This window comes from Rhipicephalus microplus, chromosome 2, assembly GCF_043290135.1.
Source record: "Rhipicephalus microplus isolate Deutch F79 chromosome 2, USDA_Rmic, whole genome shotgun sequence".
Taxonomy (NCBI): domain Eukaryota; kingdom Metazoa; phylum Arthropoda; class Arachnida; order Ixodida; family Ixodidae; genus Rhipicephalus; species Rhipicephalus microplus.
The window spans coordinates 167,524,841-167,552,826 of record NC_134701.1 but is presented as its reverse complement, the minus strand read 5'-3'; the positions used below and the strand labels follow the sequence as shown (position 1 = coordinate 167,552,826).

The following is a 27,986-nucleotide window of genomic DNA, read 5'->3' as shown; positions in this document are numbered from 1 at the left end:
GGCTTCGCCTAGTGGTGCCGCTGCGAGCGGTATAGGTGTTCCCTGTGCGAGCGGCGATTCTTGCGCCAGCTTGCGCTAGACCGAGGCCGACACGAAGAGCACGAGCGGTGATCGCCAGAGCCTTGGGCTGCCGAAAGTTCTAGAATCGCCGCGACTAGCGCACCGCGTTTGTGCCTGTGCTGTGCATGCACGCATCCGCGATTTAGTAGATCGGCGTTTGCGCTGCCTCGGTTCTATCTCTCTGCGTGTCGCAGGAACTTCGTTGTCGTTCGAAGCCAAGGGGATCGTCTAGCCGTCGTCGACGAGGAGCAGCACGATGACGGAAGGCGACGACCATGCCGCTGCCGCTCAGGGCGATCAGCAACAGCACGCGGAGGCGGTTGCCGCCGCCGGTCCCAACGCCGTGGACATTACGCCCGAGAAGAACGGCGGCGTGCTCAAGGAGATCATCACTCCCGGCACGGGCGACGAGACGCCCGGCGATGGGTGCTCGGTCACCGTTCACTACACGGGAAAACTGGTGGACGGCACCGAATTCGATTCGAGCCGCTTGCGGGGCAAGTTTGACTTCAACCTCGGCACCGGTAAGTTTGCGTTATGTCGAGATCACTCTTTTGTTGGCTGCTTTTCCCTTCTAGAAGGCGGTCGGTGTTTACTGGGTCTCACTTTTTCTAGCCGGCCGGTGAAAGTCGGTGTGGCCACGGTCCCTAGAAGTATGTAGGGACCGCGTTGTACTCGATCGTGTATCGCTCGCTATTTCGCAGCATACTCGAACACCGTCCTCGATTCTTACACCTCGACCGGGTAGCAAGCAAATAAGCAGTGACGTCTCCCATCACGAGATTTGCTAACTTTGCGGAGAAGAGGTAAGTACGGCGTGGTCGGCTCTTTGTTTATGGCTATCCGCATCGTTGGAAGACAAACGCACCTATTCCCAATCCCCGATGGCGCCGGCGAAGGGGAAAAAAAAAGTTATGTGCATTCATTGTTTTCTGTTCCTCTTGCCAACGAAATGGTTTAAGGGCTCCAGAAAGATCTTGAATATTCCTCGCGCTTTCCTCAATCGTTTGAATTCTGGAAGCCTATTATGATCGTCCCGGTTTTTCTTGTTTAAAACACCTATTTACACCACCTTTATTGGACTACCTGAGTAAACTTAAATTAGTCTTGGGTATTTGCGGATCTTCTTTAGGAAAGGAGCCTTTTTTTTCTGAATTTAACGAACCTGAGGCTTCCTTTTATGTATACTGCAAGCCTCTAAGATTTTAAATGCAAAGCATTTCTTAGCAAAGTTTGGCGACTTTGAGCGTATCTATCTATCTAACCGCCAACGACTTTTAGCTCTCCTGGCCGTTTCGATAATGGTATCAATGCCGAAATTGGTATGGCAAAACATGACGAGCATAAGTGATGAGTCATAACATGAAAATCATTACATTTATGTCATGACTTACATTTCGTGATCTTGCGGGGGGTTTCTTTCACATGGCATGTTGCAAAACAGGTGTGGTATGGCATGATTGCATGGCGAACACAAGCGACAGACCCGACCATGTAAATCATGACATGCGTGTCATGTAACAACATGGCTACATGCCACACTCATGACGCGCTCGCGGCCGTTTCGCTTATAGAAAATTTGGTTTTCTGGTCGTGAATGGATTACGTAGGTACGTGACTGGTGCAAACATGATAATCACGAGATGCGTGTCATCCAAGAACATGACTACATGCCACACTCAAGGCGTTAATACTCTTCGACTCGACCCCGCGCGCTAGCGTTCGTTTCGTCGCACCATGCGGGCGATGCCACGCCAGGTGCCGATCTGCCTGGCATATACTCGCAGGCGCCCTCCGCGTTGCGCTTCTATGACGCATGCGCGTTTGAGCGCACCCGGCGTCCCTTTGTCACGAATAGGGGCACACGCAGTGGTGTCTGGGTAACGTCGTCGGCGCGAAATGCAGCATTTCGCACCGGTTGCCGCAGGGACGCGCTGACAGACGCTGGTCGCGCCGTCAGACTATATAGAACGTTCGCCTCGCGTTCTGCTAGAGTAGCGTCGATGCGCCCATATTGCGTCAGCGTTGCGTCGTAGCATATAGGTCCCTTTACTATACGTTCACCGCTGTTTCGCTAGCTTTACATATACTAAATTTGCTATTATGGGACGTGATTGGACGACGAAGGTGTGTGACTGTTGCAAACATGATAATCATGAGATGCGTGTCATGTACAAACATGACTACATGCCCAGCTCATGATGCACTCGCGGCCGTTTCACAAGCTCCACATGTACCAAATTTGGTGTTACGTAACGTCAATGGATGGCGAAGATATATGACTGGTGCAAACATTATAATCATCACACACGTGTCATTTAAGAACATGACAACATACCACGCTCATGATGCGCTCGCGGCCATTTCGCTAGCTCCACATATACCAAAATTGGTGTCATGTGGCGTGAATAGGCGACGAAGGTTAATGACTTGTCCAAACATGACAATCATGATATTCGCGCCATGTAAAGCAGTACTACATGCTACGCTCATAGCGTGCTCGCGACCGTTTCACTAGTTTCACATATACCAAATTTGGTATTACGTGACGTGAACGGACGCCGATTGTAAATGGCAGGCTTAAACATGATAATCATGACATGCGTGTCTTTAAACATGACTAACTGCTACAGTCATGCGTGCTCGCGGCCGTTTTGCTAGCTCAATTAACTTTGTTATTACGTGATGTGAATAGACGACGGCGGTAAATGACGCGACTAAACATCATAACTATGGCACCTGGGTCATGTAAAACTTGACTACATGCTACGCTCACATAGCGCTCGATGCCGGTTCGCTAGCTCCACATATACGAAATTTGGTATCACGTGTCGTAAATAGATGACGAAGGCCAGTGACACGTACAAACATGACAATCATGACATGGAAGTCATGTACGGCATAATTTACCTCCACCTCGTAACATTGTGTTAATCTTTTAGTGCATGTCAACCTTCCTGATTTGTGCTTTGCATATTATTGATTACCACTGTACGTGGGATTTGCCAATTTTAGGTGTGAATACACTTTATAAGCGACCCCAAACCATCCACCGCCGTCGGCGGCGTCCGCAGTCTTCTCTCTATCTTTAAAAGAAAGAGGACTTGGCGGGCCGCAGCGCGACGCTCTACCGAATAAGCCACGGACGCGACGCTGATATCGGTGTCAGTAACGCGCCTTATATCTTTAACGACGCTGCGCGTTTCCCCCTCCCCCTTCGCTCGCTCCTCCTCTCTCCTCGCTCGCTGCAGGTGCGCGCGCACCCCTCTCTCTCGCGCGCCCGCCTTCTCTCTCAGTCTCCCGTCGAGGGCGGGTCGGGAGGGGGAGTAAAGTTAAAATCCGTTGGCATTCGCCAGTGAGTTAACGTGAACTCCCCCGTGTGATCAAATTGCGATTCCTAGGAACCATTACACCATAAAGGCACCATAGTGTGATTAATAAATATAATAGTGCGAATTAATAAATACCCCTCATAGCATCACCCCGTGTATTCGCACTTAACCATGTTCACCCTCGGGGAAATGCTTGGGAGTTTTTTTTTATAGGTTTAACTCGCTATGCCTGAAAAAGAGTACAACTCAACTTCAGAAGAAAGTCGTTCACATCGTTCGAAATTTATCGTTTTTGGCAGGCTATGACATCCCAACTTCTCTCTGCAACATGGTCTCAAATCTGAAACAATGACATTTGAAGAGTTAATGTAGTGGCATATAAACACTCTCTCCACAGTGGCTGGTTGCAAGGACATCGTTCATGGGGTTCATTAGCTGTTGCAACGCACTGAAATGGGACCCTTAGATACAGAACTGTTTTGAAAAAAAACCATCGATGGTTAGAAAATAATCGAGAACTCCCGAGGGCAACTTGTCCGATAACTCCTGTTGCACGAACCATCTACACATACCATATTCCCCCTGATACACTTAATTGTTGAAATGCAGTGGCAAACTGCAACATTCATGAAAATATATCTCAAATAAACAATCTCAGCTAATATGAGGTGACAATAAGCACTGTCCTCTTGGTAGTATCTTCACATTCCTGGACAATAAGCGTTTGTAGGCTGAGCATTCATTTTCGGCTAGGTGAAGTCCAATCTTTTATGCAAAATTGTTTAATCCTTTCTTTGCAGCATTGAAGTCATCCCCTGTGACTTCTTTCTACATCATAGGTGTAGCCAGGGGAGAGTTTGCCTTCCCCCGTCCCTGTGGAAATGTTCAATTTGTGTATGCATTGGACACAGACGAACATGCGAAGATGTTGCTCCCGCCTCCATACTCTAGCTACATCCCTGTTCCATATTTTGCTAACCACCACCCTTCTTTTAAACATAACCTGCATTGCTTACCAAAAACCTTCATCATTTTCTGTGAAGTGCAGTTGTTGTGAGTGCATGGCTACATATCAAATCAGCCTTTCTTTTTCAGTCCTGATTACAATGCAGTCCAAAGCCTTTTCGTCATATCTAAGAAATGTGGCCGTTTGGAAACCTCTTTGCCCACTTTTGTGGCAGGTCTGCCAGTGAAATGTTCTGGTGCACCAGTATATAGTGTGTGTGAACTAACACATAAGAGATGATAAAAAAAAAATAAGGAAGGTATATGAAATGTTATTTGTAGTAATTACAATACAAGTCTGAGTGGATGGAGAAGGTGCACATTCGGTCCCTGCGGGCACAAGTTACCTTTTCGCCCACTTTGATTTCTTCACACCAATGCCGCAATTACTACTGACTGCCCATATACCTTCCGTGTTCTTGACTGTTCTTGTTAATGTTGTGCCTAACGAAGAAAAAAAAATAATCGCTTAAAAATTTCCCTAGTTTCGTTCATGCGGTACGTGTTGCCGCTTTCCACTGCCCCCGCGATTGAGTGCCTGGCCACTTTGTGCGCAGGGTCTGTGATCAAAGCATGGGAAATCGGAGTCAAGACAATGAAGAAGGGGGAGGTGGCCATTCTCACCTGTGCACCCGACTATGCCTACGGCGACAAGGGCAGCCCACCGAAGATCCCGCCTAATTCAACGCTCATCTTCGAGGTCGAGCTGCTCGACTGGAAACTGGAGGACATCAGCATGGACAATGACGGGAGTGTTCAGCGCAGGATTCTTTCTGCTGGTCAACTCTACACGACTCCAAAGGAGGAATCCACCGTAAGAGGTAAGTGGGTGATCGGCAAGTGGGCCACATGTTTCGGAAAGTGCTAAATAAGCTGTGTATTTGATGCCCTTGGAGTATTTGTGACATCGGTTGTGAATATTTTAACCTCCCTGTCCTTCCTCTTTCAATCCTCCTCCTCTGTTGTGAATACATCAAGGCGAGTGTACGGCAAGCCCTTCTTTAGTATTTTCATGCTTTTAGAGCTCTCATTGCATGAAAAACATCTGAGGGGGGGGGGGGGGGGTGATTCATTACTCACACTTAAAGGAGCACTGATACAAAAATTCCACGTCTTCTCTTTTATGCTGCAATAGGCAGCAAATGACTCACATATTGCTGCTGGAAAGCTCATTTGCTAAATTGTGCAGTGGTTAATTACTTGGAAATAGTTTTATAGAACTTACTTGAAGTTTTGGTTTCAGAGAGCACAGAGTGAGGCAGGACCAGAGCGGTTTTTGTGTAAGCATCGCTTGTTATGTGAGCAGGCAACTTCCAACGAAGGTTTCAAGAAGTGTGAATATGCATGAAACTCCAAAAAATGCACTGCTGGGGCAAGGACATCAGCCTTTGTTCTTTTGTGCAAATGTGTTGAGGAGGTCTGCTAGAAGAGTGTGCTCACAAGGATTGCAGCATCCAATATATACTCATGATGCGAGGGATGGTTGGTTGTTTAAACAAGAACGAAAAGTGTGCAGTAGTGTGACACACATATTAATTTTAAAATATTCTAGGCTGTATTATGTATTCGTATTAGGCAGCTGTAGTATAGCGTAGGCTCCTTGCGTTAGCATGTTTCACTCGCTAAGTTATAGCGTAACGCCCTTCCAAAAAACAAAACCAGCAATACAACGCCCTGCGAAATTTTAGACTAGCTGCGTCATCTATGATCGAGTAGTCAAAGCAGCGAAGTTCGTCAAAAACGTATCGTGCTTGGTTCAAAGCAATTTAATCTCATAATTGTAATATAAGAAAAGGGATTCTGCTGCCATAGGTTGTGGGAATCGAGGCTAGCCCGCCACCTTTGCACGGGCTTTCCAGCCTCTTTCTGCGTTGCCATGTCTTGACATGACTCTCCAGACCTCCGCGGTCTTTCGCGCTGGGAGAGCGAGGAGTGACGCTTAACCCTTCTCACGTGGTAGTGGATGTTGACTGTGGCACCACGCGCAAGGTCTACCGAGAGGTTTCTAAATTGGGAGGCGCCAGTGTAGTGTGCATGTATCGCGAAGGAGTACGGCCACTAGCGTGGGTCTGGTCTTAGTGAGCCGCAGGGCACGTGTTAACCATCGCCGTGGCGAGAACACGATACTGCTCAAGGTCGCTAGTTTTTATTGTCTGTGGCAACACCAAAACGCAGCACAGAGTCCGTTGCAAAGGCGCGGCGAGAAAGCAAATGGGCTTATTCACACGACCAGCGAGAAGTACTACACAAGGTGCCGCGAGCATGTCTCTGTGGTAAAAGTAAATCACGGAGACACCGGGACCAAGGCCCAGTTGCTCGAGCGAGGGCAAAGGCGCTCGTGTTGGCTTCGGAAAGATACGGGTCGGCATAGCTTGGCCATGCACTAGGACTGCGTACCCTCTTCGGCTGAGCGTACTCAAAGGGGCAACAAAAGGTGAGCGTTCTTCTCAGGCGTGAGGCGCCGTCAGCGAAGTCCGGCGAGCCCCAAACAACGGGAGTCGATGGACGGAAAAGGGAATTCGTGCTCACCTGAAGCTGCCCTGGAGGATTCTGACTCGCTCCCGACGTGCGCGCGCGACACCTCTAAAGAGACCTTGCGCGCGGCGCCACAGTTGACGTCCGCTGCCGGTTGAGAGGGGCTAAGCATCATTCCTCACTCTCCCAGCGTGGCAGACAGCCGATTGGAGTCATGTCGGGCATGAGAACGGCAGAAATAGGGGGCAAAGCCCGCGCAAAGACAGTGGGCTGGCCTCAATTCCCACAAGGTTCAACAGAAATGCTTTGGGCACAATCCGACAAGTATTCACACAAATGCAGGGACACTTTTTGTAGACATGGGAGTCTGCAAAACTGAGCATCGGTACCGAAAGTAACGCATTCGTATTACAGTATACCAATGTAATGAGAATATCCAAAGCCTACCCGAGTGCATCATTTATTGTGAACCAGCGAGTTCGCCAAGACAGCAGGACAAGATGCTAGGCACGATGCGAGCAGCCATTATTTAGATATGCGCTGTAACAAGCTTTTAATCATGTAACGTTCACGGTGCATGTTTACACTGTTTGCATTTTCGTTACAATTTAAAGAGAAAACTGTGGGGCGCGTCAGTGAAGCACATACTGCAGAGCACAGGGCAGACGCTTCGCCTGCGTCGGCCAGTCTGTCAAACTGCTTTCTACGTCATTTACAGTCGGCTTTAATTGCATCGTTTTTCATAGTTTCGGTATCAGAAATTGCACTGTTGGGGAGTTTTTTTTTCTTAGGTGATCACTTGCATTTCGAAGGTGAAACTTGGCAGGCAGCATTGTCACCAGCTAGACTTTCTATAAATCAGCTTTTTGAGGCGTGCATTATTTCATTGCAGTTAGCCTTTAAATGTTACGTGAAATTTGTGAGTCTGAATACTTTGGGGTGAGCTTGAAAATCAGTTTGTCATATCTAACTTCCTGCTGCTTTTATCTCTTCAGTCCACCTCAAGGGCCTGTACGAAAACCGTGTGTTTGAAGAGAGAGATGTTGAGTTTGTGATTGGCGAAGGAGCGGACCATGGTGTCATAAAGGGTGTGGAAGAGGGCGTGCAGAAGTTCAAGAAGGCGGAGAAGTCGCTTCTGCGGATTGCACCCAGCAAGGCCTTTGGCGCAGCTGGCAACCCACAGTTCAACATCCCACCCGATGCGACGGTCGAATACGAGGTCACCCTGAAGAGCTTTGAGAATGTGAGTGGTCGCTCATGCACTCTTTTCCCTCCTTCTGTTATGAAAAGTGGCGGACAGTGTGGGACTGAGAACAAGCAAAATGGAAATTCAGTAAAACAGTGATGTATAAAATTACAAAGATGGGGGGCGGGGTGATTACACCCCGCCCCCCATAATTGTTTCTTTTGTCTTGTTGTGCCAAGCAGCTGATAAACTGAGTGGCTTTGACTAAGTCTGTGCGACTATTTGTGGGCCTAAATATTCAAATGAAGATTACCGTACACGAACTTGCTTCAAAACTTCATTCTGAAATTATAAAAAATGGGAAAGACACTCAATTTACCACATGTAACCCACTTGAAGAAGTGGCTTCACTGCAGCATTTGGATGCTGTGTCATTCCACACTCCCGCGAAGCCACTCGTTAAAGGGGCCCGGCAACACTTTTCCAAGTATAGCCACGCAATGAATTCACTGAAGTAGGTCATTGCCTTGCGAATTGACAGCCGCAAGAATTTTATGAATCCGTCCAGTACGAGCAGAGTTGCAAAGATTTGTAACAAGCTGTAAATTCTTTCTCTCGTCCCTACGAAAGTGCTGCAAACTTTGCACAGAGGGAAGGGGGAGAGAAGGTATGTAATGCAGCCTTGTGACTGAGCACTATCTCTCTCTCTTCAGTGCGATCGTGCATGCAATGACAAGTCGTGGCCTACCTGCAGAGACTACAGTAACAACAGAGAGCGCCATGCTCAAATCAGCCTGTAGATGAGATGGGCTTATAGCCTGTGATGCAGTGATTTTTCAGTACGCAGCATCACTTGTTGAGAGAAGAGAAAGCGATTTTATGCAGACTTTGAGAATTTATTGTAAATTCCAGGCCGCGTCTTGCGCTCTAATATTTGGCTTGCATGTCCTCGGGAGTTTCGACTGCCGATCGTCAATTTTTTTTTTTACCATACTCAAAGTGTTGTAGAGCCCTTTTAACGTTAAGTGTGCATGTTACCAAGACCCTTATAAAGTTCTTTTAAAGTTTGGAAGCCTGTTATATGGACTTATTTTGGCCAAGTACAGCAAATTTAAAAATGCAGCATGTTGCCTATAACTTTCGATTTCCTAATAATCTTATCATGCTACTACTAAAATTCACTTTTATGTTATTGTATACTAACTGCCGTTTGTTTCGAGCTTAGGTACTTTTACCCAACAAAAGTGTTATTCATACAAGCCTAGTTTTATGCTTTCCATGGCAAAAAAAAAATCTTCCCAGATATACCAATGAACTTCGTCAAAATATTCTTTATTGAGAGCGAACCATTTCAATTTTTTTTGTGTCGTCTCTTACTGGCAACATTTACCTCCTTTGATAGTTTTTTTTTTTTAATTGATGCAGTCAAGCCTACGGGAACAGTGTTTATGAAGCACAATATTTTCTGTAGCAGAAGCGAAACAGGCAGTTGCTGGCATTGATGTGACATATTATATCCAGCGCAGTGGGGACAGAAAATTGTAAAAGCACTGAAATGCTAAACGCTTTTGATCCGCCACGCTCACCCAAAAGAGCTGCAAAAAGTTTAGTACTTGAGATGATTAGTACAGTAATGTAATGAAACTCGGTGCATCAAACTATTAGGTATCAAACAGTCTTAGCATCTCATTGAAAGTCTCGTGCAAATGTGCTGACCTATGGATGCATTAAGGGCCTTTACTGCCGCTTTAGATGCATAATTCAAAAGCTGCTCGGTGTCCCAGCAGGTTTGCCTCTCTTGAACGCTATTGCACAGCACGTCATTGGAACGAATCTAGCCTATGCAACAGCACTGTTTAAGCAGATTCTGTTCAAAAAAGAATTGGTTGAAGGGGGATTTCCTACATCTCTTGTAGGATGAATGAGCAAAGTGTCTTTCATGAAGTTTGTATGGAAAGGGCAAAAAAGGATCTATAAATGTCGCTTACTATGACGGCGTTGCTATATAGTCGAAGCCTGATATAAGAGACAATCGGGTATAAGAAACACCGTTGCGCCTACATTGAAATGGGTTTTGACAAGAAAATGTAGAAGCGATAACCTGCTCATAAAAGACATTTCACATAAAAGAAAATACCGTATTTACTCGATTCTACCGCGCCCTCGATTGTAACGCGCACCCGATTTCTACCGCGAAAAAAAAAAACAAAACGTAAGACATCAATTGCAACGCGCACCCATTTTTCTCGCCGGCCCGCACGATCACACCACTCGAAAAAACTACTCCTTTCGGGAGCGTATTCTATTTAAATATGAGGTACGGGCGAAGCTTGTGCCCATCTGACGTGTAACAGAGCATTGCCGTCACTGTAGTTTTACCGTGGACCGATGTCAGCACGCGAACTTGCTTCGCCCACTTCTTCTCGACAGTTGTGGTGCCAGGCATGTCGAAGTAAAGAGGCGTCTGATCGGCATTCCAGATTTGCCCAAGCAGGTAGCCGTTGCGCCGCAAGTTTAGGACGAACCCCTGAAAACTGTAAAGCTTTTCATCGTACTTCTCCGCAAAAGTTTTCGCATATGCATGTTTCCCTTCGGAGGGAAGAGCCTTTCCTCTTCATATAGTTAATTAGCCAGCACCTGCTCGCTTTAAACAGGCTCCGCATTAGACTTTTTTCTAAGACTAATTGCATAGCCCGCACTTGGGGCAGTTCTGTCGTCATGGGCCGCTGTGCCACTCGCTCCTCAAGCACATACTCGCGGAGCAGCTCTTCAATTTGCGGAAACTGACCCTGCTGTGGTTCACTGAAGCCTTTGCGTGAAGCTTTGCTGTCGACAATCTTCTGCTTTTGTTTCCGCCGGTCCCGCACGCACGTTTCGAGAAGGACCGCGATGCGGCCCGATTTCCGTCCGTTTCTGCACACGCGATGACTTTTCTTTTAAAAGCGGCATCGTGGTGCACTCGAGTTTTTGGAGTCGGCCCTTCCACGTCGTCGATGCTAATGCACTACTAGATGACGAACTCCTCAGCACACGTACGAAGTGCCGCACATGGGAAACACATAGGCAGAAATGGCCGACGCGCCATGCCGACGCATGTAGGGGGCGGCCACATTGGATTTGCCGATGGCAATAGATTGACCGTATTTTTTTTGTTCGCACTCGATTCTAACGCGCATGCAATTTATAAACTCGCTTAACCGGAAAAAAGGTGCGCGTTAGATTCGAGTAATTACGGTAATTGCTCCCCGGTGTTCGTCTCTGCATTAAGCTTCACTGAAACACAGTGGTGTAATGCGGTGATGCACATTACTATCTAGCAATGAGGCACGCTACTTGCACCCTGTATATCTCATAGTATCAGATTATTATTTTGTAAATTGTTTTGGGACCCCCCAAAGATTCATCATATCTGGGTAGGGCTAAACTGAAACTCTGTGCATGACTAAATAAAGTTTATCAATAATTATTTATATGTGCTCATGTCTCAAAACTTCCAGTAAGGTTTCAGAAAACCTTGCCATTGTAGCTGCAGCCTCACCACTTTGCACTGTCTTTAGTTAAGCTCAAAAAAAGTCTGACTTCCGATCAGTTTTCTAAGCTGCAAAAAACGTGTACCCTGAGAAGCTGGTGCTGTTAAATAGAAAGCACCCACATCGACATCATTAATTCGCATATCTCTTTTTTTGTAGCACGTAGTAGGCAAAATAAAATCCCACATTCTACAAGAAGGCACAGATGAGAAATAAGCGAGCTTTAATTTGTTTGACGAGACCTCCGAAGGAACAGAACAGTGTATTTTCAAACATCAGAGAGACATTTTGAGAGACATTTCAAGACTTGGGTGGTTCTCAGCTGAGCTTTAGATTAGGCATATTTTGACTTTCAAATGATTGGTATCTTGTTCTGTTTCGTGATGCACTTTCAATTACTACAGATGTCCTTTTAGTGTTAGAAACAATTCCAAGAGTGGTTCTCTGTCTGTAAGTCTCACTTTGTGGGCATAGCACAGTAAAATTCTCGATACATTTTGTATTAATGTGGTTATAGTTAATTTTATGCACACTCCTTGATAGAGCTGCTTTATATATGTAAAGCATATGATACTTCGTTGGTAATCTTGGATATTATGTTTCACTATGCCAACCTTGTGTCGCCTTATTTTTTAAATGTAGTATTATTGCATTCCTCTGTTACTTTTTAGTGTGTTACACTGTTGAAATGGTGCCCTTTGTCATGTGTGTTGTAAATTCTCAGAGCTATTAAGTCGTGCTAAATCTCTCCAACGTGTCACAAACATGTTCCAGGTCAAGGAGTCCTGGGAGATGGATGCCCCAGAAAAGTTAGAACAAGCAGAGATCTGCAAAAGCAAGGGCACAGACTTTCTCAAGGTAAGCACTGTCTGCTTTCCTCTTCTCGGCATGTACTCATGTTCTAGACCGTGGCAGGTTCGGTCACAGTGTGTACTTACACCAGGTAACTCATGGAGGTTATATTACAGACTCTAGAGGAAAAGCTGGCCTGGAAAAGCTGTAACCACCAAAGTGCTGACATCTTGGAACATCATTGTTGCCATAACAATACTTCAGAGTAGTGCTAAATGTAGAAGTATAAAACGCTCAAATTCAGGCAGCATAAATCAAACTGCATGAACTAATTATAAATGCTCCGCCGCAGTGGTGTAGTGGCTAAGGTACTCGGCTGCTGACCCGCAGGTCGTGGGATGAAATCCCGGCTGCAGCGGCTGCATTTTCGATGGAGGCGGAAATGCTCTAGGCTCGTGTGCTCAGATTTGGGTGCACATTAAAGAACACCAGGTGGTGGAAATTCCCAGAGCCCTCCACTACAGAATCTCTCATAATCGTATGGTGTTTTTGGGACGTTAAACCCCACATATCAATCAAGCAACTAACTATAAGTGGACGTAAATTGTTTGATGTTTATATTTACTACTTTTAGGGAAGATGCAGTGGTCATTTATGCAATTCGCTGTGCGTGAGAAGGAGTGAAGGGTTTTTTTTTTTTTTTTTTTTTTTTTTTTTTTTTTTTTTTTTTTTTTTGCCAGATGGCACGTGGGGTCGATTGTGCAGATTCGCGTGTTGGGTGAATCGTGTCTCGCCGTCCGTGTATTTAGCTGCCATGAGCCATCAAGTTGGCTTTGTGTGACAGTCTCTAAGTGCAATAAAAGAGAGAGCCACGAAACATAAAAATGCCAGGGGAGATAGAAGCATGCACTTGCGAGTGCAAGTGAGACCACCCGAAAGCTGTGCATCGATCTATTTATGGCGGTGCTCGTGCGGTTATAGGTTTTAAGGGGAGACACTGGTCTGAAAGTTTGTTTTCTTTTAATTTTCAGTATTTCCAGCTGAAATTTTAATACAATATGTATTTTTCACAGCTGAAAACAAATATGCAATTAGTTTTTTGCTATCACTTTTAGATTTTTAAATATTGACTGTTACATAAACTTGCGTTCTGCCCAGCCTTTTGACATCTTACATCTACCTCATAAAATATTGCTACAAATTTGATATGACAGCATTCCATGAAGGCCAGGGAGTGCAACAAAACCATAATTTTATTTTTAGCTTCATTGGTACCAGAGTTATGGCCTTAACAAGTATACTCATTAGAAATCTGCAACTGTTGCTTAAGTTTGTTGCTAATTAAATCACTATTGTAAATAAAAATATTACATTTTTTTGGTGTTCTTGCACTAATCAATGTATAAGCTTTCAAATGCTGCAAGAATTATCAAAATCCGACTGCTACATCAAAAGATACTGTGGGTAATGGCTTAGGGTGTGATGAAAAATGTTGTTTTGAGAAAATGAGAGAAAAGAAGTTTAGGAACATGCTGAGCACTTATATTTAACAAGAAAAGGTGTGAATCGGTGTATTAACCATGTTAGAAGCCACCAGGAATGTAGTCATCATCATTCTCCTTGGTGCGCTTTCTTTTTATGGCATGCTTGAAGTTTTCAGCATGCTCATGCTTCTTCTCCGATGCCACTAGTCGGCGACTGTCCTTTTCTGAGCATCTTTCAGCGGCCACAACACTCTGCTGCAGGTGCAGCTCCTTCAATATGGCGGCATCTGCTCTCCCTTTGCCAGCGTTAAACCTTGTGACAGCTTCGGCCACAGCAACGGTGAAAAGGGACGCGTGTTTGTTTTTGGACACGAGCGACCAGATGACGGAGTGCAGGCTCTCGTTTGGGTTCTGTGTTTTGCCTCACTGACAACGCTCCAGCAATTTCTTGTCAGAAAGGCGCGTGTAAATAGGCCGCAAGGCATCAACCACATACTCCGGCAGGTTGTAGCGATGATTCGGATGAGTCTCCTGCTTGGCAACAGCCTTGTTGTACTTGCACCATGACTTTTCACCAGTTGGGCAGTGAGAGTGCTGAGGGCTTGCATCAGTAGATGCTACGTGATAAAAGGTTGCCCAGACAGCATTATTCATGGCCTCAATGCTTCCTTGGTTGCTTTGTAAAGCCCATCCATAATATGACGTGAGCTTTGTGACCAGCTCGCCTGTCAGTTTGCCCTTGCCGCCAAGGCTTGGCTTTCCTTCGGCTCATTGCTTTTGCAGGAGGTTTCGAAGTGCTGTGCCCATGCACTTATGCACATGGTTGACACAGTCCTCTTTTTCTATTGGCACAAAGCCAACCTGTGCCTCCTGCAGACTGTTGAAGGCCCGGCTGTCTCCATCACACAACATGGTTGTGTAGCAGAGCCCATGTCTCTCCAATGAGCGGCCAACTAAAATTTGTGCTGCTTCCACCTCCATTTGTCCTGGCTTACTGGAGGTATTCTTTTGGCAAGTGTAACCAGCTAGCCACTCGGCATACCTTGGGTTGCCCTCTTTCGGCCCTAGCTGGCAGCCGAAACAAAAGTTTGATAGGACGACGAAGTCGAGCACATTACCCGTGAATAGTTCAATCACGGTCCCTGCACAAATATGGAATGAGTGGCCCCTGGTCAGCCAAGTCCCATCAAAGGAAACGGCGATATTTCCAGGATTTCCATAGTTTAGTTCGGAATACACCGTTTTCACAGTGCTCGCGCAGTCGTCAATAACGCGCGCGGCAGGGTTCATTTTCAATTTCACATAATCTTGGTATGTCTTGGTGTGCAGGCCTCTCCATGAAATATTTAGGGCGGAAAAAATATCGTTGAGCGCAGTTTGCCTGTTTTCTGTGCTCATTGCCGCGCGAACCGCGAGCACGTTAATTTCGAAGGGGCCGTGCGCTGCGTCCCCCCCTGCTCTCGGCGAGCTCCATACGGTCCTCAGTTTACCGCACTCGTCACATGTGAGAACAAGTTTCGCGGCTATGCCATATTCGCGGTCTTCCTTGTAGATCCTTCCAGGCCCGCCACACACACCACACTTCATACACTGAAGAAGTTCGTTGACCAACTCTAAGCTAACGACGGTTAACGGCGTACATTGCGGCTCCATCTGAGTATCGAAAAAAAACCGCTTGCGTTTTGTGGCAGACTTCGCTGAAAGATCTTGCAGAACATCACTCGCACGACACTCGATGGCCATTTTTCAGCGTCGGAAACCAGGGGAGTGTCGACGCGCACAGCTCTCTTGTGATCTTGGGACGCGGCTATCGCGAGGGATCGCGGGTGCCGCGGCGGTGATAGCGCTGCCACAGCCTGCTTTTTCCTAGTTCTCGGCGGCAGAAGGTCTCGCTGGTGATAAAATGCGGGCTCTGGGACGCCGTTTTCGCCTTTTTCCGAACGCATGAGCAATCCGGAACTTTCGATGACCGCCTGCCATTGCACCGAATCCACAGCCGTTGTTAGGCCTCTACGCAAAATGGCGGCTTGCACGCCGCTGTCTAGCAGACGAATGAATCCCTTTGCGTCCAATAGGAAACCGGGAACTGCCCCAGGTGACAAAAACGCACCAATGATGTGCGAGTATTCAGTTTTTCTTTATGCGCGATAGCTGCGTTGTTGCTAGACAAAAAACGTTCTTCTGCTAGGAACAGATAATAGAAAAATGCGTCTTTAAAATGAGACCAAAATGGACGCGCTACTTGGTGCGGTTCTCGCGCGCTGCGGCGTTGAATACGACTGTTTTTGAGGTGGTTTCGGAAGCGAAAATGGTCATCAAAACTGACTTTGCAACCCAATAACTCAACAAATACGCATTGCAGGGCTACAATATTTTAGGAACAGCTTCCTTAGACCTTAATGATTATGAAAAAAAAAAAATACTTCAAAAAATCGGTTTTTCGGAAAATGTTCGGCCTCCCATACCCGTGTCTCCCCTTAATGCATGGGCCCTGTGGGGAGGTTTTCCTCCAGAGTAGTTCTATATTGACTCAATTGGGCAACGCTGAGTGTCGAACTTGTGGGGTCTTGAAATGGCGAGCGTCACACTCTTGGAGTGAACAAACACTGAAGACACGGTCGGAACTAACCAACCAATACACACATTTATTTAGCTACTTTTGATCATCGATATCGTCAGCCAAATTGTTATATAACATCAATCGTGATCGACCCACTAAGACATCCTTACACAATATTACTCAGCACATAGAAACACAAGAGCACACAAAAGGCGGCATCGCCAACGCTTGACTCACCGTGCGAGCCCCTGACAGACGGCCCGCGTTGCCGTGTACCGGGGACACGTCGCGAGAGCAACTGTTCACGCCAAACGCCACCACCTGAACAGAGACTCGCTCAAGTTTCTCGCCTGCCACCAAGGCTTTCCTTCTGACAGAGGTCACCGCCGACGTTACCGCTCTACCAACCATGATGATGATACAGTCGAGCCCACATATATTGGTCCCTTTTAAAACGAAGAATATCCGCGTGACTGTGAAAATATACATTGGTTTAATGGCACAAAATCGCACTTACAATGAACGTCTCCGAGTGCCGCCGATCGGTTACAGCGAACGGGGTCAGCGCTCTGCCGACTTCCCGGAAAACCACTTTCGACCACCGATCAGGCATCGGCGAGGCGCCCATACATTCTTATTGTTAAATGCCGACCCTGCCTCCGTGCCCCCCTAGTTGCCACTATCCCCGGCCACTTTTTGTTACGCACCTTTTTGTCCTCCTGCTACTCTGAGCACCTTGCGTCGCCAGACGAGGCCCGTGTTTTCACACTGCCACCGATCTTTTGAAAGCCGGTCCGCCATCTCCCCTGTTTTTGATCGCTGGTACTGTCGTTGGCGTCGCTGGCCTGGAGTGACCAGACCATTTGCCAACATCGTCGGCCATCGACTCTATCTGATCGCCTACGTCTAGGGCACGCACGTACGCTATCCCACCGATTCTGATGATTCGCGATTCGTTTCGTGTTTAGGACCTGTTCTCACTCGCTGCACACTCGGCTCAGCATGCACTCCGCACGTGTGCGGAAGCACGAAAACAGCTGTTAATTTGAGCGGAATGAATCGCGAAATATCGAAGTCGGTGAGGTTACTTAAACCCGTCGGTGCAACAAACGACTTTTTGCCACAGTCACCGATTCTTTGAACACCGCCGGGCACGCCGATCCAGGCGGCTGTGCCCTGACCTCTGCGTGCTCAGGCACTCTTTCAAGATATAGTACGCGTGAGTGGCGCGTTTTGCAGACCTTTCAAGCAAGCTACCCGACCTGCCTTTTCCCCGCGTGTTTTGGTTTTCAAGGTCGCCATCCTGCCGTATCCTCGCCTGTTTTCCCTCTATCGCAACTCCTTTCCATTCTCTTGCAAAGCGACTCTCCTCTCTTGATCACAACCCCTTCGCCCGTCTACACCGTTCCGCGACGCCAGCCACGCTAGCTCGAATTCAGAAGCTTGTTTTTCTACTAGAAACGGGCCCAGAGCTGTTCGACGCTCTCTGGCATGCATGTCGCGTGTGCGCATCTTGCTCGCTCTTAGTGTTCTTGTGTGGTCAGGATGGCAGATGGGAGGACTTGCATGCTTTTTTCTGCCGCTCAACAAAACGTCGAAAGTGTGACCGCGTGGCTTGGGCGTAATCCGCGCGTTAGGGGCCGCGTTGTGGAGTGCTTGCTCATAGCTGTTAACCACTTGGCAGCCAACTTGCCGCTTCGGTTGTCCCGGTATTGAGCTGTGGAGATGCTGAATATTTCGTGGGCGGTGGGGACGGCGGATTAAGGCATTGTGAATGAAGTACGCGGCAAGAGCGATTTGGAGGAAACGGATTGCGAGAACGACGAACTTTGGAGCCAGCGCCTCATGCAGCTTATGCTACGGGCCTTGGCGAACGAGCACGCTGCCGTTTGAAATAAACTCAAGACCGCCCTTATCGTTTCTGCCCTTTTAAACATGTGCATCAAGGACTTTTTTGGGCAAAAAAGCGTGTTTTCACTCACAACTTTTTTAAAACCTGTGTTTCATTTATTACGACCTTCGTGATACAGCGAACGGATACCGCGTCAGGCTCAGGTTTGTTATACGCGGGCTCCACTATAAGTGGGGATCACCGGTCGACACTGCTGCACTGTCCGGCTCGACGACTTCACCTCAGTATCGGTCCCGCAACAGCAACGTTGCCGTCGGCCCGACAAATCGTCACTCGTGCCGACACGTCTTCCGGTTGCGACCAGCACTCACGAGGGTACCGGACTGCAGGCAGTTGCGCAGGTGCCAGGCATGTCCATCGCCCGACCTCACAATTGCATTCTTAGCCAGCGGCGCTAATGATGTGCAGAAGACAGCCAGCCGCGGGTTACATCACTCCCGCTGCATACATTCCAAAACACTCGAAAGAACAATGCAGTAGCCAAAGGGAAAGGGGCTTCGGGCTCCTCGCCCACGTGGTACGATGGTCAGTACGGCTAGCTAATACATCGGGGTAGTCCGAGATGCCCAACAAAATAAAAGAAAAATCACTTTTTGCTGACTCGCGCATCACAACATGAGAAAAAAAAAAGCGAGGGAAGCAAAGTGCAACACCTCAACGCCACAATCCTCCTAGTTGTGCCAAGTAAGACAGGCGGCTACGCAGAGCCTTAGGCCTAATGAGTCATTGACAACAACCGGCATCCACCCAGCACCCAGCCTAGGCGCAGTAGAGGCAGCCGCAAGGAGACATCCACTCTGTGAGGTGGCCCTATCGCTCGCCGCACACAGCAGCTTATCGAGTGATCGGCGTCCACCGTCCCGGACGGTGTCACAACACCTCAGGTCGAGCCGCAATACCAGACAGCAACGATGCCCGATTCCCCAAGTCCAAAAAGATAGACAAAGCTATTTACAGAAATTGTACCACCCATGAGGCTTCTGTACCCACTCACTTCGGGCTTGGCCTACAATCCACGTGCTCTAAGCTTTGCGCACCCCAGGATGCAGACCTTTAACTGAACAACGTTTTTGAGCCAACACCAACAACGAAAAAAACCACTTGCGAGCAGAAAAATAAAATAAAAACAAAACCTACCGACAAGTTCAAACACGTCACAACAACCGATCTTTTCGCTCTTAACGAAGCACACACTGTCGATGCTAGCGATGAGAAGTCCCTCTAGGCCTACTCTACCCCGGCTCTAACAAAAGCTTGTACCGAACCGCGAAAACTGTCATCCGATGCTCTAAGAGCGCCACACTCTTGGACTGAATGGACACAGCAGGCACGGTCGGTCTAAACCAAACCAAACACACATTTATTTAACTGTTAACTTTAGAACGATATTGTCAGCCAAATTATTATACATCAATTGTAATTAACACGCTAAGACATCCTTACACAATATTACTCAGCATGTAGCAACATAACAAACACAAAAGGCGGCACCGCGCGAGTTCCTGGTAGACGGCCCGCGGTGCCGTGCACCCGGGACATGCCGCGAGAGCAACCGTTCACGCGAAACGCCACGAGCCGAACAGAGACTCGCTCAACTTTCGCCCGCCATCAAGGCTTGCCTTCCGCCAGGGGCCACCGCTAGTGCTACCGCTTTACCAACCATGATGATGATAGTGGGGATGATTGCTTGCGAACACGCCACCTATCGCTCAATAGTTGTCTCTCCCGAAACACGGCTTCTGTGCGAGACACATGTGCCACGCGGCGCCAATAACTTAACTGGGGGTGCCAGCATCCCCACAAACTTCACTGATAGACACTGGCTGGAGCTGTTCAATGATTGTAGCACTGCTACAGCAACTGCCTGCTTATTGCCACACTTGAATACAGTGCCATTTACCGTATTTACTTGCGTAATTTGTGCCCTTACATAATTTGTACGTCCAGAGTATAGATAAAAGGCTTATTGATGAAGCTTTAGAGAGAAGAGAACCTACAATAACAATGTTACATGAATATAACCCTAAGTGTCATTAAATACATAAAGTACAAAATAGCTTGTTGATTTGACAAATATTGCATGGTGAGGTTGTTGGTGGGACACAAAAACTACTAAAAGTCATTAAAGAACATGAGGCAGCTACGTTAGAAAATAATGCAAATGCAGTAGACTCCCAGTAAATTCGTGGAAAAACTTGAATAGAATTGCTGCTTAAATGGACACTGAAGGCAACTATTAAATTGACGTTTATTGTTCAAATAGTGGTCCAGAAATTTTGTAGTGTGACTTTTGTGCCAAGGAAATGCTTATTTCGAAATAAAATCACATTTTAGTGATCTGCATCGGGTTAGCGCACTTCAAATTACCCGCCACAAGCAGAACATCTCACGTTACTGTTTCCGGGCACAACATTGCCCGGCTTTACTGTGCGGCCGCCGACACTAGTAGCAGCAAAACAAGAGTAGCGGGAGCCACAGCAGCAACAACCGCCATTGAACAATTTCCTGCATAGGCCTCCAAGATGGCAAACATGCTTGGTTCAACTAAGCTCCGCTAGATGGCACGACCTGTCCAGTATAACCAGGCGAGAATTGAACTATTGAATCACTCACGCCACTCCCCATAGTAACGTCTGGTGGTTCTTCTTTCCATGAATCAAATAGAAACAAACAAGCAGCATTTTATTGCGTCTGTTGATGCATGGAAGGTTCTTTATTTAGTGCAGCTAGTTCGATTACTAGTTAATAATTGTAGGTGGTACCTCTCATGTCATCGGGATCATTTCACTGATGTCCTACGCGTAGTGAGGTTTCTAGAGGATGAAACAAGTTTACAAGGTAGCGTCACTAATTGTTCTCGAGCCATCCTCCTCACTTTCTCGCGTACCCCTCCGTTTCTCTGAAATCCGCGTCTGTAACTGGTGCATTCGTTGCATGTGATCTTGCAAATGGCTGGTGGTGTTATTTATTATTATGCAAAAGGTTCAAAACGAGTACGCATGTGCATATGGCTGCAGCTGTATTCTCGCCGTGACCAAAGACGAAATCGAAGCCAGGACATAAACTGAAGAAGAGGAGCGCTTCAGTTGTCGCCAAGTCGGCCAAGGTTGTTTTGCGGTGCTCATTCAATGCAATGTACGAGTTGTTCAACTATGCTCAATTGCCGTAAAACAACAGAAAACAGTTTCGCTCTCTTCAACTTACTTTGTGCTATTGGAGATGAAGCGCGCTGTGAAGTGTAGGTATGAAAGATTTCAAGTGAACGCTTTTGTGCAACTCCGTCAACGAACCTCAACACGAATCTGCGAAGCAAGTTTGTTTGTCGGTTTTTATTGAAACGCCAGGAGCACGTCTAATCTGCATCTAGTGCATGTCAGTTGTTGCAAATACTTGTGCGTATGCACGTATACAAATCAGCTGGAGCGTGTAATTAACACACCTTCAGGAACATTTCATGCTTGACAAGTTGACAAGAACACGGCATAAAGGAGCCAAAATGGGCTGCTTCGGGACACCTCACCAGAAGGACTCTCACTTTTCAGGAAGATACGCGCACCGCACCAGAATCACCTGGCATCACGATTGTCAAAACGGGCACATCTAACAAACTCATCGCAGTGCTTCTGCTACTCAAGCGTTCGTACCAGTCTGGCCATGGTTTTCCTTGCGTGTGCACAAGCCGGCTGTAATCACTCGTCACAATGTCACTTCCTGTGGTCACTGACAGGATCCAGCAAGAAGCGCGTTCACTGTGTCACAGTACGAACAAAACACATTCGGAGAACTGGACTAGTTATAACTGGACGAACTATGATATATGAAGCGAAACGCCATGGCTAGTCATGTAAAATATAGAACTGCACAACGTTGCCAGTTGAGTAACGCACATCCCACTTGCTCTTGTGTTGTACCGCTTACGTTCATAAAGGCAACAGTTTATTCTACGGCTCATTTTGTTCAATTTTGTTTCATTTACACCTATTCACTGTAGCAACTGATCCCAAACATACGTTTTTGGATGAAAGTTTTGAACCTTCTAGGGGGCGCTCCAGGAACATAGGTGTGGAGGAAAGGTGTCAGTACCTTGGAAACTTGTTTCATCTACGTTCTTGTGCATTCACTTTAATTTCTTGGTATGTCGGGCACTGCTGTTAATATTGTTGTTTTAGAAGTTTTCATACATTGAGGTTTCGCTCTGACATAAATTATTTGACTTTAAATATTGTGCCTCTTTAAATATCGTGTCTTTAAATGAAAACACTGTCTTTTATGTGATTGTTTTCATACTTGAATGCTGCAACTCGGTTCATGTCACGGTAAATAGAACTTCTGTGTAAAATACTATGTTTGCCTGGTCCCTTCAGGTTCCGATTAATGAGAATATACTGTAGTACAGGAAAAATACTGTAGTACAGGAATGGTACTGTAGTACAGGAAAAAGTAGTTAGAGCATATATTCAGTAAAGATATACATCCACCAATCAAATGGGCATTCACAAGGCGAGTATAGAACAAACTTGCCTGAGAGATAAGGTACAGGAGACCCTCATTTATGTGTTCTTGTTTTTCAATGTTTGCGATAATTTCTCAGATAGTGTGGTTTTACTCACTTTTTTGTTTTCTTTTCCTTTACCTTTTCTTTCCCCAGAAACATATCACTGAGGTTCAGGTGTAGATAACGCACTGATGGCTTGCGATGCATCTCAAACGTGGTCTGCGTCGACGATGTTTCTAATTCAGTCAACTGCCTAGTCAAGACTGAATGATTGATGCTCCTCATTTCAGGCTGAGAAGTACGATTTGGCGCTGGGCAAGTATCGCCGAGCGGTGACCCTCCTAGAGCACGACGCCCTCGAAGGTGACCTCAAGGAGCGGCGAAATGCTTTGCTCCTTGCCACCCACCTCAACATGGCCCTGTGCCACAGCAAGCTAAACGACCCTCTGGAGGCCATCCGTGCCTGCAACAGTGCACTCGGGCTGGATCCCCGCTCCGAGAAGGCCCTGTTTCGCAGGGGACAGGTGATAATGCCTTTATTACTCCGTTAGTCGCACTGCCCACTATTGCTCCTTCCGAGGCCATGCGATTAATCGCTGTGACTCACCGACTGCAGGGCTCCTTGCTGTCGAGTTCCAGGTGACGTCAACCCCGTTAGAGAGGGGCGGGAGTTGGCGAAAGTTGTGTTGGAAAGCTAGGTAGTTTGAAGAGCGTAACTGAGCCCCCCTATGGAGAGGAACATGCAGAGCTGTGCGTGTGTTGCTCTCCATCCATTTTCAGTTGCACTGTTCTAATTGTGAAAGCTGTTATGACAGCACAAGAGCTGGTGTTAAAGGCATTGTTGTCTGCCGCTGGTGTCCTTTACCACAGTTTCTTACAATGACAAGAGATGTCGAGGATACGGTGGGATTTAACTCAGATATTTTGCATAGTGGTTGGCTATTCTACTTCAGAGCCATGCCAGTGCTTCGAACTCCTTTACAACAAATATTAAAGACCTTGTACAGGAGTCGAGACGGGCAAAGAATCGCACTGAAAGGTAAGGTATGGCCAGGCCTCGCGAGTGGGTGCTTTAAAGCGGCCCAGTCATTACAAAGGGCCGAGCCTTAGTTCTTTATCATGACAGGATCAACAGAGTGTGCACATTGCCATATAGATGTGTAGTGAGCACCTCACTTCTCTCCACAGAATGATGAGTTATGGTGTAGTGGTTACTTTCCTTTTCGGAAAACTCTGATGATTTGTGGTGCAATGAAATCCTTGCAACTGCGCTTGCAGCAGTCGCCCCCTAGAGATTTCACTTCAGGTGCTAGAAAGGCCACTCCTTCAGTTTTTGCTCTGACTGTGCTACGTCTCCTGTAGAGGCCCGCCATTTTATGAGGCTGGAGTACGGAAAGGTTCATTTTCTTGCCAAAGTACAAATTGGGAGTGCCCTCCTGTTGACATCTGGCCAATGGCAGCTCTGCCTGTGAATCTGCCCGACGTTGTCTGCGGTTAACCGTTGGAAGCTAGCCTGCCACTGTGATCGAGCCTCTGTTCAGAAATTGTGTTTGGAAAGAGTTAAACTTTGAACTATGCTAATTGTAGCTCTGTCTGTGAATCTGCCAGATGTCATCAGCGGTTAGCAGTTTAAAGTTAGCCTGCCTCTGGGATTAGGCCTCTGTTCAGGAAGTGTGTTAAAAAAACTGCAACTCCACATTTTGCTTCTGAACTGCATGTGCCATGCATAATACAAAATTTGACGGGGAAGTTGAAGTCTTAGTTGTTACTCTATAGAAGTGGAATAAAATATTTGTAGCGTGAAACGACGAGAATGTGTTCTTTCTTCAAGTGATGTTGGTGCCTCTCGCAGACCTGAAAGCTGTAGTCTGAAGTCATGGCCCATACTCAATTCAACAGACTTCATTGATTATTCAAGCTCTCTGCCATAATTATTTGATGGCTTGTGGCAGTTTTCAAGATTCACATTAAGGGATTTTCTGATGGTGCGGGGACACCTGCACCACGTGTTTAACGGCGCCTGCTACATCACAAAATTATAATAGGTGTCAGAAGTATGCTGGGGGAATCTCGAGCATGATAATTCTTATGGTGGCGGTGTACTTGTTTCCAACCTGTAGAAATAAGTGGCTTCTTTCTGATTTAATTTTGGGTGAAGTTGGATTGCTGTTTTTTGTTTCTTTTTTAGTTTATATATTGTGCCCGAGGGATGTTTCAAAGCTCCCGTTGATTTAAAAAACGGGTGCTTGGGCCAGCCTTCTAATAAGCATACCCGCTGAAGAAATGTTTGGCAACATTTTGACAATTAGGATTATATGTTTGGGTTGTAATTTACTGAGATACGTTTACATGCTGTGTCTTCAAGCCACAGTACAAAGTATGCTGACGTAGTGTTGCAATAGCGGCTTGATGCGTTTTAAGCTCGAGAATACACTCAAATGTCAATATAACTAATCAGGATATAACAAAATATCGATTATAACAAAGTAAATGAAAAATAGTCTCACAATAGATTTAGTGTTAAGAACAAACATTTATAACGAATTTTTGCATGTAATGAACTTATTTCTATGTGAGATGCAAGTTTGTTATGATGAGGTTCGAGTGTAATAGCAAATGTGTAATGAACGTGACTGCTGCTCTCAAACTTGAGACCTTTTGTGTATTTCGATGGTGTATACATGCAAACACACTGTTGCTGCTATGTCCGGCATCAGCCGAACCCTGTCATGAGAATAATGACCTCTTGTCGTTCTGACTTGCTGTCAGTGTGCTGCGTTGCCCACAAAAAATAAATGAATAAATCTTGCCAGATGTGATCTTTTTTTGCTAATGCTCATTTATGCATGACATGCCTTGGTTCATCGTATATGTGTTCTGTGATTATTTTCTTCCCAGGCATACATTGCGACCAATGATTTCGAGCTTGCCCGCAAGGACTTTGAGGAAGTGCTGAAGATAGACTCGAACAACAAGGCTGCCCGCAATCAGCTCAGCATCTGCACTGTCAAGCTGAAGCAGCAGCTACAGAAGGAACGCCAGATGTACAAACACATCTTTGAACGCATGGCTGCCCAGAACAACACTGTAAGTACTCACTCCGACTACGGCAGCCCCCCCCCCCCCCCCCCCACCACCACCACCACCACCACCACCGTAGCTATGGTGGTCGTTTTGGTAGGATGAGTGCTAGCACACATCCGAAATTGGAGACGAGATTTAGTAGCTTCACAGCCAGCGTCACAACTACTCAGCAGTGCTTGTGTAGGATGTCGGTATACTACAATGTTGGATATAATACGGTGCCATGGATATGTGAGTGGAAACTAATGGCAGCAATTATGGTATGTTTAAGCTTGCTGATGAATGGGGCATGCTGCCTCCGTTAGCCAAAATTATAAGTGCTGCCCGAGAGTGCTAATACTTTAACCGAGACAACATTCTTAGAGAGAAGTGTGCATTCTGCAGAATTGTTTCAACAAAGATTTGATCGTTGCTGATGTTTTTATCTACACAGTAAACAGTTTCTAACATTTTTTAAGGTTTTTAATTGATACAGAGACGTTAAGTTGTTACTGCTGCCCCCCAGTTTGCAGACTCGGGGCATGTTCAAGTTACTGTGATGCAAAAACACCTTCTTGTCGATACCTACAAAGTTTCGGTCGTCTGTGAAGAGTGCTGTTGCAGAACTCTTCTTTTAATTTATTTAAGCAAGGGCGTGAGGTTTTCCCCAGAACAGTTGGGACAGTTCTTGGTCACTGATCACTTCATTTGTAGAAGCAGTGCTTAGAATTTTTTATTAGATTCAAAAATCTATTTGATACAGAACACTCTAGACATATTCAAAGTTTTCAAACTGGCTATGATGCATGGTGTTGCTTGTCCATAAGATTGGTGAACATTGGTGAAAAAGTCTAAATAAGTTTTGTTACATGGCGTACTCTCACAAGATGTAACTAGCCTCCCAGCAAGCTTTACGAATCCATGATCATATAATTAGGCAAAGTGCAGCAATTTCCTTGCTGGAAAAGTGATGGACACATCGCCTGGTCTGACGAGCACACATACCATACAATGTTGCATTGTTATTTGGCATTTTATTCATTTGCATCTTGTTTGAGCCTCGGATTGCTAAACAAAAGAGGAAAGAAAAAGCGGAGGGCCGTATGCCATTGGAAGGACATAATATTACTAGTATTACTAAAAAATTTTTTTCATTGTATCGTTTTATTTTTCTCTTTCATATCAAAATGCAAGTCATGTGAAACGCAGCAGGTATAGCTGTAAACCTGATCGTGTTTGTACAGGTTTAACGTATGCTTTGCAGACAATGTTCTTTGTAAAAGAGCATGGACGTGTGCTCCGATCAGGGCCAAGGTGATGCCTCCCCCTTTTAAGGCGAACCCTGCACACACCTATGTATGAGACGGAGTTGGTGCTTGCAAGTCATTGAGAATAAAAAAACGGTAGCTGATGCTGTGTCTGTAACAGATCAGAGATTTGCAGTCCCTCTTGCCTCTTCTCAACTTGTCTCTTGTGGTATTTCGCTCCAGAACGCTCCACCTAGCGCTGCCAAGGAACCAGGCAAGGAGGATCCGCTGGAGCCAGGCGTCTGGAACCGCTCCGACGAGAACAGCCAGGAGGCCGCTACCCCGGAAGAGTCTAAAACAGCCATCGAAGCCGACAAGGAAGTGCCGCCACCACCAGAATCTGTCCCCGCATCAACATAGTGTCTGTCCCTTTCCACCCAGTCAGCAGCGCCACATCGCGTGGCTTTCAAGCTTGTCCGAGAAATGGATGAAAAACCATCGTTTTGTTCCCTCTCTTTTTTTTTCTGTCCTGCATTTTCGTGGCACCTTGGTTTCCTCGCCTCCATGATCGCTGTTGACGACCGGTCGTGGCAGACTTTCAAGTCTAATCATTCCTTGTGTGTCCTGCTCGTTCAGGGGTGTGTGAAGATCCTCCGAGCATCATTTCAGCCAGTGTTTTCAATAAAGACTTGTTCGTACAGATGTGGGTGTGTTTTAGAATATCGAGTGGAATGCACGTGCACAGCTTTAAGGATTTGTAATAAAAGCTCCATAATAAAAGCTTAATATATGGCAAAAATACGGAAGTGCTTATTGAATAGCTGGCTCGGTATTTAGCACACTTT

The 27,986-nt window shown here is 46.4% G+C and overlaps 1 protein-coding gene across 1 annotated transcript; it reads left to right on the top strand.

Moving 5' to 3' along the window:
* Window positions 1–12: 12 nt before the first annotated feature.
* On the top strand, window positions 13–27,843 carry Fkbp59 (FK506-binding protein 59kD). Its single transcript, XM_037421788.2, has 7 exons — window positions 13–584; window positions 4,955–5,218; window positions 7,868–8,115; window positions 12,363–12,446; window positions 23,122–23,355; window positions 25,730–25,918; window positions 27,385–27,843. The coding sequence occupies exons 1-7, from the start codon at window positions 317–319 to the stop codon at window positions 27,559–27,561; spliced, it is 1,464 nt and encodes a 487-aa protein (XP_037277685.2). The 5' UTR covers window positions 13–316; the 3' UTR covers window positions 27,562–27,843.
* Window positions 27,844–27,986: the final 143 nt, after the last annotated feature.